Raw genomic sequence first — 15,688 nt, 5'->3', positions numbered from 1 at the left:
TTACATCCTGACTAGACTAATTTGATGCACTCTCTGAGGCTCCTTTTAAAGATGATTAAGAAGGTTCACCTAGTTCAGAATGCAGCTACCTGGATGCTTTCTGGAGACTAAGCATTTGGAACATATTACACCAATTTTGTATCAGCTGCACTGGTTGACTGTTCATTTCCAGGCTGGATTTAAAGTTCTGGTATTTACCTTTAAAGCCCAGGAGTAGGTTACTTGAAGGACTGCCTGAACCCATATAAAACTGCCCCGGCATTAAGATCAACCACAGAGGCCCTGCTTGTAGACACCCCACCCCCCAGTAGGTTCAATGATATTGGCAGGTAAAAGAGACAAGGCCTTTTCAGTGGTGGTCCCACATCTCTAGAAGTCTGTCCTTTTGGAGGTACATTTTGTTCCCTCCCTGCTTTCCTTTAGGTGAAAAAGTCTAAAGACTTTTTATTTCCATCTGCTATTTTGGGCAAGGGGGTTTATCTGTATTTTGAATTAATATTGCTCTCTGCTTTTATTTTATTTATTTTTAACTGTGATGCTGTCAGTTTTAAGTCAGTTTGCTAGTCTAATTTGTTTTTATGCTGCTTTTTAAAAATATTTTAGACATTGGGTGTTATTTTGAAATGGCTCTTATCCATTCTGAGCTGACATGGGAAAATGTTATGTTTTGAAAGACAGCATAGGCAAATAAATAAATAAAAATGAGAGATTCCAGGGAAAAAGCTGAGAATTAATTTAGGTAATACATGTTCTTTGCCATGGTGTTGTGGGCCCTGCCCTTAGATAGGCTTCTCCAGAATCCCAGAGAAGCCCATGCAATCATGGCCAAAAAAAGAAAGAAAAAGGCAGTAGTTTCAAAATAGCTTTAGAGTGGTAGCTTGGACAAAACCCTCTAAATGGTAATAGAATGCCAATGCCATGATATTGCGGTTGAGTGTTGGAGAAATGTGGCTTCAACAGACACACCAGCTGGCTAAGAAAATACATTTTGCTCCTCCACAATGATGGAGCAATAACCGTGAATGTATAAAATGATTCCCTGGAAAAGGCCCTTTGGACAAGGATGGATATCAATCCCTCACATGGATGGAGGTATAAAACATCTTGTGAAGAAAGATTAGCTCCTCATAAGTGCTGACTTATTAATGACCAATGTAACTATCCACTTAAAACCACAGCTCTTCACCTCTAGCGTGGGCTGAGATTCTAGTTATTCTGAATAGATGAAGCTACTTGTTATCCATGTAGTGTCAGAGATCCAACACACCTTTTGTCCACATCTCAAATTGCTCACTAACAAGCAGCACAGACCCCTTCATGGATCACTGCCTTGTTGTGGCGAAGGGGCTTGCGTAACTCAGTGAAGCCATAAGCTATGCCGTGCAGGGCCACCCAAGACGGACAGGTCATGGCAGAGAGTTCTGACAAAATGTGGTCCACTGGAGAAGGAAATGGCAACCCACTCCAGTATTCTTGCCAAGAAAACCCCATGGAACGTATCACAAGGCTAAAAGAGATGACGCCGGAAGATGAGCCCCTCAGGTCGGAAGGTGTCCAATATGCTACTGGGGAAGAGCAGAGGGTATTTCCAAGTAGCGCCAGAAAGAGTGAAGCGGCTGGGCCAAACCCGAAAGGACACTCAGCTGTGGATGTGTCTGGTGGTGAAAAGAAAATCCGATGCTGTAAAGAACAATATTGTTTAGGAACCTGGAATGTCAGATCAATGAATCAAGGTAAGCTGGAGGTGGTCAAACATGAGATGGCAAGATTGAACATCGACATCTTGGGAATCAGCGAACTAAAATGGACAGGCATGGGCGAATTTAATTCATGTGACCATCATATCTACTATTGTGGGCAAGAATCCCTTAGAAGAAATGGAGTAGCACTCATAGTCAACAAAAGGGTGGGAAAAGCAGTACTGGGGTACAATCTTAAAAATGATAGAATGATCTCAGTACGAATCCAAGGCAAACCATTCAACATCACAGTAATTCAAGTCTATGCCCCAACCACTGATGCCGAAGAAGCTGAGGTTGATCGGTTCTATGAAGACCTACAACACCTTCTAGAACTAACACCAAAAAAAGATGTCCTCTTCATCATAGGGGATTGGAATGCTAAAGGAGGAAGCCAAGAAATCACCGGGATAACAGGCAGGCATGGCCTTGGTGTACAAAATGAAGCAGGACAAAAGCTAATAGAGTTTTGCCAAGAGAACATGCTGATCTTAGCAAACACTCTTTTCCAACAGCACAAGAGGCGACTCTACACATGGACGTCACCAGATGGTCAATATCGAAATCAGATTAATTATGTGTCCTTTGCAGCCAAAGATGGAGAAGCTCCATACAGTCAGTAAAAACAAGACCTGGAGCTGACTGTGGCTCAGATCATGAGCTGCTTCTTGCAAAATTTCATCTTAAATTGAAGAACGTCGGGAAAACCACTAAACCATTCAGGTATGACCTAAATCATATCCCTGATGAATATACAGTGGAGGTGAGGAATAGATTTCAGGGATTAGACCTGATAGACAGAGTGCCTGAGGAACTATGGACGGAGGTCCGTAACATTGTTCAGGAGGCAGCAACGAAATCCATCCCAAAGAAAAAGAAATGCAAGAAAGCAAAGTGGCTGTCTGATGAGACTTTACAAGTAGCTCACGAAAGAAGGGAAGCAAAAAGCAAGGGAGAAAGGGGAAGATATACCCAACTGAATGCAGAGTTCCAGAGAATAGCAAGGAGAGACAAGAAGGCCTTCTTAAATGAACAATGCAAAGAAATCGAGGAAAACAACAGAATGGGAAAGACTAGAGATCTCTTCAAGAAAATTGGAGATCTCAAGGGAACGTTTTGTGCAAAGACGGGCATGATAAAGGACAAAGAAGGCAGGGACCTAACAGAAGCAGATGAGATTAAGAAGAGGTGGCAAGAATACACAGAAGAACTATACAGGAAAGATCTGAATGTCCCTGATAGCCATGAGAGTGCGGTCACTGAACTTGAGCCGGACATCCTCGAGAGTGAAGTCAAGTGGGCCTTAGGAAGCATTACTAACAACAAAGCTAGCGGAGATGACAGTATTCCAGCCGAGCTATTTAAAATCCTAAAAGATGATGCTGTTAAAGTGCTGCATTCAATATGCCAACAAATCTGGAACACTCAACAGTGGCCACAAGACTGGAAAAGGTCAGTTTACATTCCAATTCCAAAGAAGGGCAACGCCAAAGAGTGTTCAAACTACCGCACAATTGCGCTCATTTCACATGCCAGCAAGGTGATGCTCAAAATCCTACAAGCTAGGCTTCAGCAGTATGCGAACCGAGAACTACCGGAAGTACAAGCTGGGTTTAGAAGAGGCAGAGGAACTAGAGATCAAATCGCCAACATTCGCTGCATCATGGAGAAAGCAAGAGAATTCCAGAAAAACGTCTATTTCTGCTTTGCTGACTACGGTAAAGCCTTTGATTGTGTGGATCACAACAAACTGTGGCAAATTCTGAAAGAGATGGGAGTACCAGACCACCTTACCTGTCTCCTGAGAAACCTGTACGAGGGTCAAGAAGCAACAGTAAGAACCAGAAATGGAACAACCGATTGGTTCAAAATTGGGAAAGGAGTACGACAAGGCTGCATAATGTCACCCTGCTTATTTAACTTATATGCAGAGTACATCATGAGAAATGCCGGGTTGGATGAATCAGAGGTCGGAATTAAGATTGCTGGGAGAATTATCAACAACCTCCGATATGCAGACGATACCACCCTAATGGCAGAAAGCGAAGAGGATCCCAAGAGCCTCTTGTTGAGGGTGAAAGAGGAGAGTGCAAAAGCTGGTTTGAAACTCAACATTAAAAAAACGAAGATCATGGCATCTGGCCCCATCACTTCCTGGCATATAGAAGGGGAAGAAATGGAAGCAGTGACAGATTTTACTTTCTTGGGCTCCAAGATCACTGCAGACGGTGACTGTAGCCATGAAATTAAAAGACGCTTGCTCCTTGGGAGGAAAGCTATGGCCAACCTAGACAGCATAGTAAGAAGCAGAGACATCACCTTGCCGACAAAGGTCCGTCTAATCAAAGCTATGGTTTTCCCAGTAGTAATGTATGGCTGTGAGAGCTGGACTATAAGGAAGGCTGAGCGCCGAAGAATTGATGCTTTCGAACTGTGGTGCTGGAGAAGACTCTTACGAGTCCCCTGGACTGCAAGGAAGTCAAATCAGTCCATCCTAAAGGAAATCAACCCTGAGTGCTCATTGGAAGGACAGATAATGAAGCTGAAGCTCCAATATTTTGGCCACCTAATGCGAAGAGAAAACTCCCTGGAAAAGACCCTGATGCTGGGAAAGACTGAAGGCAAAAGGAGAAGGGGACGGCAGAGGATGAGATGGCTAGATAGCATCACGGATGCAATGAATATGAACTTGAGCACGCTCCGGGACAGAGCGCAGGACAGGAAGGCCTGGGCGTGCTATGGTCCATGGGGTCACGAAGAGTCGGACACGACTGAACGACTGAACAACAACAAGCAGCACAGAAACGCTAGCTTGTTAGCAGAATGAAGTCTGTGGTGAATGAGGACAGGCTACCTTTCCTGCAGATATCCTCTGCTATTCATAGATTACAGCATTCCTTTGTAGGAAATAACAGCAAATGCAATGATTTCCCCCTTACATTTGTCTCAATTGACCCCTTCAAGTTTGAAAAGGAAGCTAGTCAGATAGAGCGAGAAGTTACTTGTCTCATCTCCCACCCCATCAAAGACCATGCAACCTGAATTAACTTCTGTATTGTGCTTCATTTACAGATTGTAACGGGTGTATCATGAGAAAGTGGAGGCAAAGCTGGCCTAATGGCACAAGCAAATCAAGTTTATGTGGTTTGGGGTGGTGATATTGTTAAGGTTCACATGATTTGAGAGCTGCACCCCAGTCTTCCTATGGCATTTCAAGGGATCTAGGGCTGCACCTTTTGGGTCATATAGTGCAGCTACCCGACATGCCTTGGAAACCAAAAAAAAAAACAGGAGAAGCCACAACATGATGGTCAAAGGATTTGTTAGACATGCGATATGTCCAATGCATTTTGGTGTATCACATTCTTCAGAGACAAGGAGATCTTATTCTACTTCTTGCAGAAGCAAGAAAATCCTATTCAATTTACTGTAGAAGTTCATTGTGGAATAAAATGTCTTGCTCCTGAAGAGAGAGAGAGAGATCAAATATATCAAAATGTGTTGGGCATATTACATTAAGAATAAATCTGTTGACCATCATCACTACCTCTCATGTACAGATCTTTTGGTGCTGCCCTCCTTTTTTTGTTCAGCTACATGTATTCAGTTGGGTGAAAGGATTAGGGCTTCTTCTCCCACTATGATTTAACATTGTGAAAGCATTTCTCACATCTCTCTTTCTCAGTCACCTTTTCCTTGTTGCATTTTCAGATCCAGAGCAGGGTTGTCTTTCCTTCTGTGCCAATGGTCTCATAAATGCCTTTTCTGTCCATTTAGGGGTCTATGCAAGAAGAGCACAACATCAGCAAAGCCACTTCGATAATTGAAAGTCAGCATCACCACCTGCTGCACTGCCTGGAAAAAACAACTGTAAGTAGCAACAGGGAAACGTCTAACTTTAGATCTCACCCTCTGGAAGTGGGCTTCAGTTGAAGGACATGGGGGGGGGGATGCCATGGAGCACACTACACAGATATATATACCTGGTAGACCATTACAAATGTACTATTATATATCCAGAGCCATATAAACAAAAATGTGTTGCATCAAGAAAAGGGGTTACTTTTCTCATGACTCGGTTCAGCCAGCCAATATTGAACTAAAGCCTAGTCCACTTTGCTGTTGCTACTAATGATGCTGCTAATGATGATGATTTCATGAATTTGCAAAAGTACAAAATTAGCATTACAAGATACCTATTAATTACTAATATTAATGAGGGGGAGGGGGAAGAAAGATGAACACAGGTTTTTAAATCCAATTGTATATACATTAAGGTACAAATCCATCATAATGCCATAAAACCATCCCCTATTTTCCCAGTTCTCAGACTTCCTTTAATATACTGTAGCACTGGCTCCCACCATTTCAGACATTCTCTGTATTTTTTCCAGTTCCACCTCTCCAAATAACACAGTTAACTTAGCAATCTCCATTTGCTCCCATAACCTCATAATCAGTTCTACTGTGCTCTGACTATGGTTACTTTTCCCTTTCTCAACATGTCTCTTTCCATTCAAAAGCCTCATCCCTAATTACAGAATTTGGTGCCTAACAGGATATTGCTACTGAAAATTAAAGGAAGGGATGCTCAAGGTTTGTCCTAACTAGTAGTTTGCTATAGATCAGCGCTAACTTGAGATGCCCCCAATGAACCTGAGCTGCATTGGCCACCACCTGTCAGATAACACCCTGGAATCACAGCAGCATGGTATACTTGAGCTGAAAATTACACAGGGCAGTATCCAATGCAGTACTACCGCTAATGTAAATAATGTTGTGCTAGTGTAAGCAACCTCTACAGCTATGCCAATAGCATTTGCTGGACTGACAGCAAACCCACCATGCCAGCAAATGCTACTGTCATTGTTCCAGAGGCTGTTTACATTAGCGGAACATAATTTACGCTAGGAGTAGTGTTGATGTTAATTTTAATGTTTTATATATTTTGTATTTTTTTTTTTTTTTTGTGCGCTCTTTGGTTTTAAATTTTGTGAACCGCCCAGAGAGCTTCAGCTATTAGGTGGTATAGAAATGAAATGAAATGAAAGAATGAATGAATGAATGAATAAATAAATAAATAAATAAATAAATAAATAAATATCACATTGGATATTGCCCACTGTTTAGAAGGTGGGCAGACTCCTCTATTTCAGCTTACCATGCTACAATAATAAAGGTTGTATCCAATATTTATCTAACTTCAGTCCCATCCATTTCAGTGTAGGACTAACAATGGATACAACCCATAGTGAATGGAAATCCTGTAAACAGAAGAATATGACAATTACCTGAGATCCAGCAAAGGAAATCTGCACATGGAAGCAGTCTTCTAGACACCCATCCAGGGCAAATGCACTTCTAGGTGCATTGTCACTTGTTTCCTATTGCTCATCTGGGCCCCACTCAATTGGCTGGATGTATCATTTGTTGTACATCACAATGCTCATCCCCATTCAAGGTCATCAGGTGCTGGATACGAATACTCGGCTTGCTCATGCCTAAAGCTGCATTGGGACCCATCTCTTGGTTGTTTTATCCCTTGATTCAAAAGACAGAAGTTATTATGCCTTTTGCTGCCTGTGCTTCTGTTTGTGCAGTGCAGCAGACCACCCTAAACACAGGCAGTTTACATGGGGACAGCCCCACTCAATCGTGGGTGCAGAATGCACAACCCAGTGCTGATCTCGCTGTCATTCCTTCCAGTTGTAGGATCAGGTAGAAGACCACCAGAGCAAGAGGCATGGCACATGTGACTGCAGAGACTGATGTGTTGCATGAGCATGTTCAACCCACCCCACCCTACCCCCACACTAAACACTATAGAAATGCCTTGGATATTATCTCCAGGATGAGATGTAACAGAAAATTCAGAAGATACTTATTCATGAACAGGCATACTAGTGCAGTTGTGTCATTCTTTCCAGAAGTTGAAAGAAATAGCAGGGGAGGGGTGGAATAATATTTGTCCCTAAATTAAAGGATGAAGGTTGCCATCCCTGAAAATACATGTATGCACATTTAATTTGATGCACAGAGGGAGCAATCCTATGTCCCCCAGGCAGCATCTGGGGGACATAGGATTTTTCAGTTTCCTGGATACAAGGTTAAAAACAGGACTCCGACCTCATAGCCAGGAAATTGTGCTCTCCGCCCCCATCCCCTCCCCCTCTTAGCCAGCCCAGAGAGAACTGCACCGGCTACTTCTCCGCATTCATAAAACGGAGCACGGAGACAGGGGAAAGGAGGCGTTCCTGGGGGCGGGGAGGGGAGGAGACCAAGATGGCTGCCTTATACCTTTTCCTATTGCCACCCCAGCCTCCTTCCCTCCCCCTCCCCAAAGCCTCCGCTAGACTGGTGAAATCATCCATCTAGCTAAAATGCAGAGGGGGAGGCATGAGGTGCCTCCCTCTCTCCATAGGATACTCATAAGCCTCTGAGTTCAGGGGCTAATGAGTACCCAGGGTGCAACCCTTAGGATTGTGCCTTAAAGCATTCTTTAAAGATGGAGGGAAGCGGCATCATCACTAATGGAAAATCTGGACTGGGGTCTCATCTCAGCTTAGTTTATAGTTTGGGTCATAGACAAATGTCACATGTAAACCTTCTGATTTATATCAGGTATTAGGTGACAAAAGTAACTCCACTGCAGCCCAACTCTGAGTGAATAACAACAGGCAAGGAAAACCAGTCCAGTTATAATGAGCAGATGGAATAATTTTCCTGTGGATTGGTAAACATGACCATTTTGTATTCAGTCCCTGGTGCTGCAGGAATATTCAAAATAAAGCCATACGGGGGATAGTACACAAACAGAGCCACAGAACAATCAAGGGAAATGGTTACATCTGATTGTTTGAGCCAACATTAGTCTTCCAATTTTCAGTATAATTTACTGTCTAGGAAACTGTGTTGTGAATCAGGAAGCCCTCTGTTCGAACATCGGCCGAAAGCCGAGAGCCAGTGTGGTGTAGTGGTGGCTAAAGTGTTGGATTCGGACTTGGAAGACCCCACTCAGCCATGAAGCTCACTGGGTGACTTTGGACCAGTCACTGACTCTCAGCCTAAACTACCTGACAGCCAGGATTGTTGTGAGGATAACACACCGTGGGTTTGTAGGAGGAAAGGCAGGATATAAATGTAACAAATAAATACATAATGAACACGTAAGAGCTCACTAGGTGACCTTAAACACCCCATTATCTCTCAGCCTCAGCCCCCACCTGTAGGCCTTCCCTACAGAGTTGTTGTCAGGATACCTAAAATAATGTATGTGCAGTGCTTTGAACACTATGGAAATGCTATGTTGATACTGAATGTTTTACACAAACATCAAAGGAAAGGGGAAATAATCAGTTAAAATTATTATTCTTTATACTCATCACCTATTGGTATCACCCATGAAAATATAAATAATGTATGCAACAAGCGGATCTAAAATGTGACATAAATATTAATCATATAGATAAATACAGGGCCTGTCTGATGTAGCAGTGAACGGAATGTTGGATGCAGATTGAAGAGACCCAGGTTCAAATTCTCGCTCAGCCATGAATCTTGCAGGGAGGCCTTATACAAACTGTCTACCTCACAGTGCTGTTGTGAGGCTCAAATGACACATCTTCACACACGCTGCCCTGAACACTATTGACAAAAGGTGGAGTTGAAGTAGTGGTAAAGAAATAGGGTAATTATTTATGTAAGCCCTTTCCAGAGAACAAACATGTGCAGAATCAATATGAGGAGAGGGCCACAGGAAGGTGACCCTCAACATCTGAGCATTTTACAAACCGAGTCTAAGCATGTGTACATAGACTCTGTTCAGAAAATGTGAACTTTGGATGGAGGTAGGAAGCAGGACTGGGGGCCAGGGGGCACTCCCCTTCTGTACATTGATTCTACATATATACGTCATCTAAAAAGGCCCATAGTCTCAAAGCAATGTGAAGCTATCCAACAGATAACAGTGGATTCAGATATTTAGCTGTGGGATCATTTTGGTATAATATTAAATGGGGAATGAGGAATACCTTCAAAGTTGATTGGTTGTAATTGATGACCAAAGTGTATATGACCGAAGTTGATAGGAATTATAATAAATTATTCACCACTTGTCCTCCATCTACCTGAAATTCTAATGGAAATAAACATATTGTTACATCAAGAATTGGGGGGGGGGGGAGAGAGAGAGAGTCAGATATGGTTCACTGCAACCTCAATCGGCGATAAATGGCTGTTTGGTTATTGCGAAGGGTGCATTGCCGACCTAAATCATCCATCATTTTCAAGACAGAGGTTGTCATTCAAGGACTGACATGCAGCATGTTTAGTGTATGTTTTTCAGTGCACCCATCAACAGTTCAATCAGCATTTTGTGCTGAAAATGCATGTCTTTCCATCCTACTTAACTGATTAATAAAGCATCACACTAACAAAAGAAATCCTCATCATAGCCTATGAATTCTTGAAACACCAAAAGAGTCATTTTGCAATGTCACAAAGTTGCCAGTGGAATGAGGAATGACCCATACATGAGATGTTTCCAGCAGGTTTCAAAGGGCAATTCACCTTTCCAAAAAAACAGGCATCATTTCCATGGTATTGCCTATTGCTGTGGAAATTTCAAGGTTAAAATATCTGAGCTGTTATGAATCATCTCCAAATTCAATGAATTTGGCAAAACAAAGCTGGGAAATATTCATACTTAATTAGAAAATAAATTTAAGATAAACACCATGTCAGTTGAATACATGCTCAGCCCTTTATTCCATATCAATATGCATCCTATTTTTGTCTTTAGCTGCTCCAGGGTGCTTCCAGATGGAGGGCTGTAAACTAAAAACAGAATTCCCATTGACTGTCCACACTTCAGGGGGTCTTGCATTTTCTTGGTGTGTGCATCTCAATATGTTCCATTCACACAGTGAGTGCAACATAGCCAAGTGGACAGCATTGTCCTCTTTCCTTTTCTGACTCCTTATGGCTGGGAATTTCAGAATGCCCCTATTCTAGCATAGTGACCTTAAAATAAAATTTTAAAAAAACAGCTGAGCATCTTGAAGAGGACTGTGGCCTTATACTCAGATCCTACATATGTTTACACAGAAGTAAGCATGGTGTTCAGTGGGATCTCTCCCTGCTTTGTAAGCTTGGAGAAGCCTTGGTTGGGAGAGGGGAAAGGACTTGCAATGTGGGACACAAAATGGCTCTGCACCTGGAAATGCATGGCAAGTGATAGAGAAAGGAGAAGCATCCCCAACACATCATCCAGCTTCTCCCAGGGACTTTTCCCACTGTGAGCTTTTCTACACAAGGCTGTTAATCGGCTATTAATCCACTGTATCTACTTTTGGTTTCATCGCAGGACTGAGATCCAAGCACTACACGAAGAGTGTTTCCTTTCCTGCCTTTCTGCTACCTAACCACTAGGTGGCATGGTGGTACAGAAGAATAGCACAAATACACACATAAAAACGTGTTTTCTTTTGCTATTACAATTAAATACAACACTTTCCCTGCTCTAAAAAAAACCTCACCAAAAGTGCTCTTTAGACACAGAAGTGAAACTGAACGATCTAAAAAAGCCTTAAATAACCATGACTAGGGAATGATGAGCACACAATAAATGCCTCGTGTAGGGATGGCAGAGAATTCCTCCACGGATCTTGGGGAGGCCGAATGCCAGTGCATTTGGCCCCCCGAAATCTGTGGCGGAACGGCCTGCCACCCCCCCCGCCCAGCCCCCCGCGGATCCCCCCAGGACGAGACTTACCTGGGGCGGATCTTCCGGGCGGCGGCGGCTCCGGCAGCAGCTCTGGCGGCTGGTCTTCCGACCGGCTGCTACCTCCAACATTTTCAGGTTTTTGGGGGGGGGTTTACACCCACGTGATAGGCTACGTAAGTTTTTACGTAGCCTAAAACGTCTGGGGGGGGGGAAAGGCGTACGCAAATGGCGGCGGCTATGGCCGCCGCCATTTGCATTCCTTATTTTTGACGTCTTAATCTACATAAATATTTACGTAGACTAAGACGGTGAAAATAAGGGGAATGCAAATAGCGTCCGCTACGCTATTTGCTTTCCCCTTATTTTCGCCGTCTTAGTCTACGTAAATATTTACGTAGATTAAGACGTCAAAAATAAGGAATGCAAATGGCAGCAGCCGTAGCCGCCACCATTTGCATACGCGTTCCCCCCCCCCCGAGCCCTCCGTGGCTGGAAATCCGGCTGCGGACGGCTCTGGCCTGGCTGGGCCTGGCCGGCTGCTCTGCAGAGCCTCCGCGGAGCACAGCCGGCCAAGGAGGATTCCGGGGGGGAGGAACGAAGCGCCTCCCCCCCCCGGTCCAGGATTCCGGGGGGAGGGACGGAACGCCTCCCCCCCCACCATAAACATAATCCGCGAACAGGTAAGTGATTTTCATACATCCCTAGCCTCGTGTAGAAAAGCTTTGTGCCTCAGGCACACATTTTCCTCTGTCCACTTCTGCTGAAAAACAGCACTGCTGTTCTGTTCTTTCCCTCCCTACCAGATTTTTTGCAGTTTGAAAAAAAGAGATAAAGCAGTGAGAAAACACAGGCTGATTACAAAGGGATCACAATGTCATCTGGACACTCCATACCATGAATGAGGCAGAGGGATGGCATGATAAAAGCCTCATCTGGAAGCAACCCATTTTATACAAATCAATTCTAACCCAGCTGTATTATTTGTGTTGCCCAGGTGCCCTCATTTGGGGGTACATCAACTGAATGGCTTATAACTTGTTTTCTCCTGGACCACTTGGGTTTCAAAGGAAGCCAACAAGATTTCCACTATCACTGGGATCGTTTTCTTGTTTGAAGAGATGGTACAATTTGAAATATGTTAAAGGAAAGGCTTTGTTGCCCATTCAAACTTGTGTGATGCCAGATGGAATGCTGGGACTGAACTTTGGAATGCTGGAATGGACAATCAATGGTGTTTTTATCTTTTGTTGACATGTTGTCCTGTAGGGATTGTCCTATCTTGTGGATGATCCCCTGTTATCTGTACGAACTTCCACCTTCAAGGTATTTCCTTCTTAATTCAATCTGTTTACTGCAGTCTCTGTGCCATGTCTTGAGTGTTGTTTCCTTCTTTGTTAGTGATCCTGTTCTTAGCAGAATGTGCATGTTGGAGCTCTTTTGCTATTTGGTGGTTTGGTAGACTGTGGGATGAAAAACAGTATCTGCTTTATCTATTTTTTAACACTTTCTAGCTCAAAAGAGGAAATGATAAATGTGAATGTTAAGTATCTGTATTATTTATCTGGATGTGGCACTTGTTTAATGCTGAGGTTTAATCCCTTTTAGCTTCTATCCATGAGTACAAGATACCATTCATTCCCCACTCCCAATGTTCTGTATGTATTTCTGATCTGCCTATAATTGCTATTCTAGGTTACAAAACTTCAGAATTCTAGTTGAGGTTGCTCTTCATATGTTATGACTGTGGCATGGCATTTATGGTAGTTTTCCCCAAAATTGTACCCTCCTCATGTTTTTGACTACAACTCCCATAAGCTCCAGCCAGCATGGCCAATGGTTAGGGACCATGGGAATTGTAGTCCAAAATGTCTAAAGGGTACCACACTGGGGAAGGCCGTCCTATGCTTCATAACATTCAAAAGCCTGGCATCCTGAGAGTGGGTGAAGCCAATCGCAAGAAGCCATCCTACCAGATTGCCATCTTTGATCTTGGCCAGGTGTCATTTGCATAGGGAAAACCAGCCTGATTGGCCCGGTAGGCTTTTAAACATTATGGCAACACCATAGGATGAAGTCACAGGTAAGACACTCCCATAACATATGAAGAGCACCTGTTACCAAGCATTGGTGTACTAGGCTGCAGCTTTTTCACAAGTTTTCTCCCAACCAAGAGCACAGAGTATGTTTTTTTCCTGTAAAAATTACAGTTCTGTGCTATTCAGCTAAATTGATTGTAAAACAGCTATATTATCCTTTCCCTGACCATGTTATTTTCATTAACATTTGCCATTTTAACCACCATCATGCCATGCTTGGCTCCTAAATCAGTGTTATAATCTTAAATCAGACAAGTCATACCACATTACATAATCAAGATATTTAGAATACAGTAACCTCATTTTTCAATTAGGTGTCTGAACTGTGAATTCCCTCACACAATGTACGGTGTTGCAACCTACTCAACATTGGAGGCAGCTTTGCACATTCAAAAGGGTGGTGCCAGAGGGAGCATGAGCGACTCATGCTTCCTCTTTTTATGCTTTCTGTGGTGATGGGCAAAGTGGAAGATGCATCCCTGTGCGGAGATGCACGAGCTCCACACATGACACACCTCCGTACCTTATACGTCTCACCACACAGATGATTCCCCTTTACTCGCTACACAGGAAATGCAACAAGAAGAGGCACCAGTCCTCCATGCTTCCTCTGTCGTCATCACTTGTCTGAAATATCTAAAGCTGCCCTGAATGAAAAACAGTGAGCGTATGTGAGTTGCCCTATGTGTTAACCGGCACAGTTCCACTGAAACCAGTAGCTTTACTTTCGAAAGAAAGTGTGAGTTTGTATATGACAGGATGTTTAGACTGCAATCCTATGGTTCCTGGGAGGGCATGCCAGGGGGCATAGGGTAGATCAGATCTCCTTAGATGCCCCTTACCAGCCCCTATGGAAACCTCCAAGGCCTTTGCTTCTCCAGCGTTGGAGCGCCAACTTCAGTAGACACGAAAAGGGGGCAGATCGGGATGTGTGTCATCAGCAGATTGGGAGGGCAGATCCAAAATCCTCCTAGCTCCCAGACATACCCCTGGCACAAGATGGGAAATGTATGCCAACCCTGGAGCTAGCATACATAATTTCCCACCCGTTGATTCCAATGGGCAGGAAATCTTCAAAAGAAAAAAAACATCCCCAAAAGGGGGGGAAGAAAAACACTGCGCTCCCTCCCTTCTATCCTGCCAGCATGAGCCCAGCAGGGCTTTGGATGAGTTTCCTCTGCCTTTGGATCTTCCTGCCCTCACCGGTGGGATTGCTCTGTTAAGGTATGTCTGTATTAGCACAGCTTGTTGCATTTCTTTCATTTCAGTTTGCTACTAAAGATGAAACCTGAACAGCAGCTTTTTGTGCACGCCACTACAGAACTTGTGCAAGGCGGTGGTGTGGCACAGTCCACATCTGTCACACTTTGCATTCCACTTCCTAGGGCAAAAGTCTCACATTGTTCCGCTTCCTGGTCAGGATCCTGTCCATTCTCCTTCATTAATAGTTCTTCTCTTTTTTCTTTTTTATACTAGTGAATTTGCACTATATGCCAACATCCCCAAACCACCTTATAAATTTTGTCTGCCAATTTCTCTTAGCAAAACCTAAACCTGAGTCATTTCCAATCCTTTCTCAAGACTCCTCCTCCCCTGTTTGGGGTAAAGTGCATCAAATTTATAGATGTGTATAAAGATGCATCTGTGAAAATTTTCTGTTTGTTACCATTGTAGTCCCACAGTTCTCAGGAGAAAGTTCTTCTGTATGAGGAATGGACAAAGTTATCAGATCCATAAAAGACAGCAATGGAATGAATGAAATGCAACAAGAGTGTTTTTTCTGGAAAAATGATTGTTGTTCCACTACTAATCTTTGAACATTTCCCACATATGCACTTCTACTTCTCTTAGGATTGAAAAAGTCAGAAACAAGCCCATCCTACAGCTCCAAAAGTAAAATTAGTAGAAGGAAAATAGCAGGGTATCTTTGGTAAATAAAAAGATAGCTGTAACGGCCATTAGAAAAATTCCAAAACCCATGTTAGGGCAAATTCTTTATTAGGCCAACCAAAAGGTCACAAAATAGTGTACAACTGGGTGGGCAACTTGTAGGCCAAAACATCTAGAGGGCCACAACTCCCACCAGAATAAGCAAGCATAGCCATAGCCAATGGAGAAAGCTGATGTGA

At 43.3% G+C, this 15,688-nt stretch overlaps 1 protein-coding gene across 2 annotated transcripts in view; it reads left to right on the top strand.

Annotated features, from left to right (window-relative positions):
• KCND3 (potassium voltage-gated channel subfamily D member 3) overlaps positions 1-15,688 on the top strand; it is a 479,226-nt gene that overhangs the window by 449,796 nt on the left and 13,742 nt on the right. The window contains exons 4-5 of one of the 2 annotated variants that reach the window (XM_084848354.1): positions 5,517-5,609; positions 12,730-12,786. In XM_084848354.1, the coding sequence (XP_084704480.1) occupies positions 5,517-5,609; positions 12,730-12,786 (150 nt within the window). The remainder of the gene's footprint in view (positions 1-5,516; positions 5,610-12,729; positions 12,787-15,688) is intronic. The other variant, XM_084848355.1, reaches the window with a different exon arrangement.

The sequence above is a fragment of the Heloderma suspectum genome, chromosome 4, assembly GCF_057233095.1.
Source record: "Heloderma suspectum isolate Gila_16-S chromosome 4, 16-S_ref, whole genome shotgun sequence".
NCBI lineage: Eukaryota > Metazoa > Chordata > Lepidosauria > Squamata > Helodermatidae > Heloderma > Heloderma suspectum.
The sequence above is the reverse complement of the archived record's forward strand: the minus strand, read 5'-3'. Positions and strand labels throughout refer to the sequence as shown.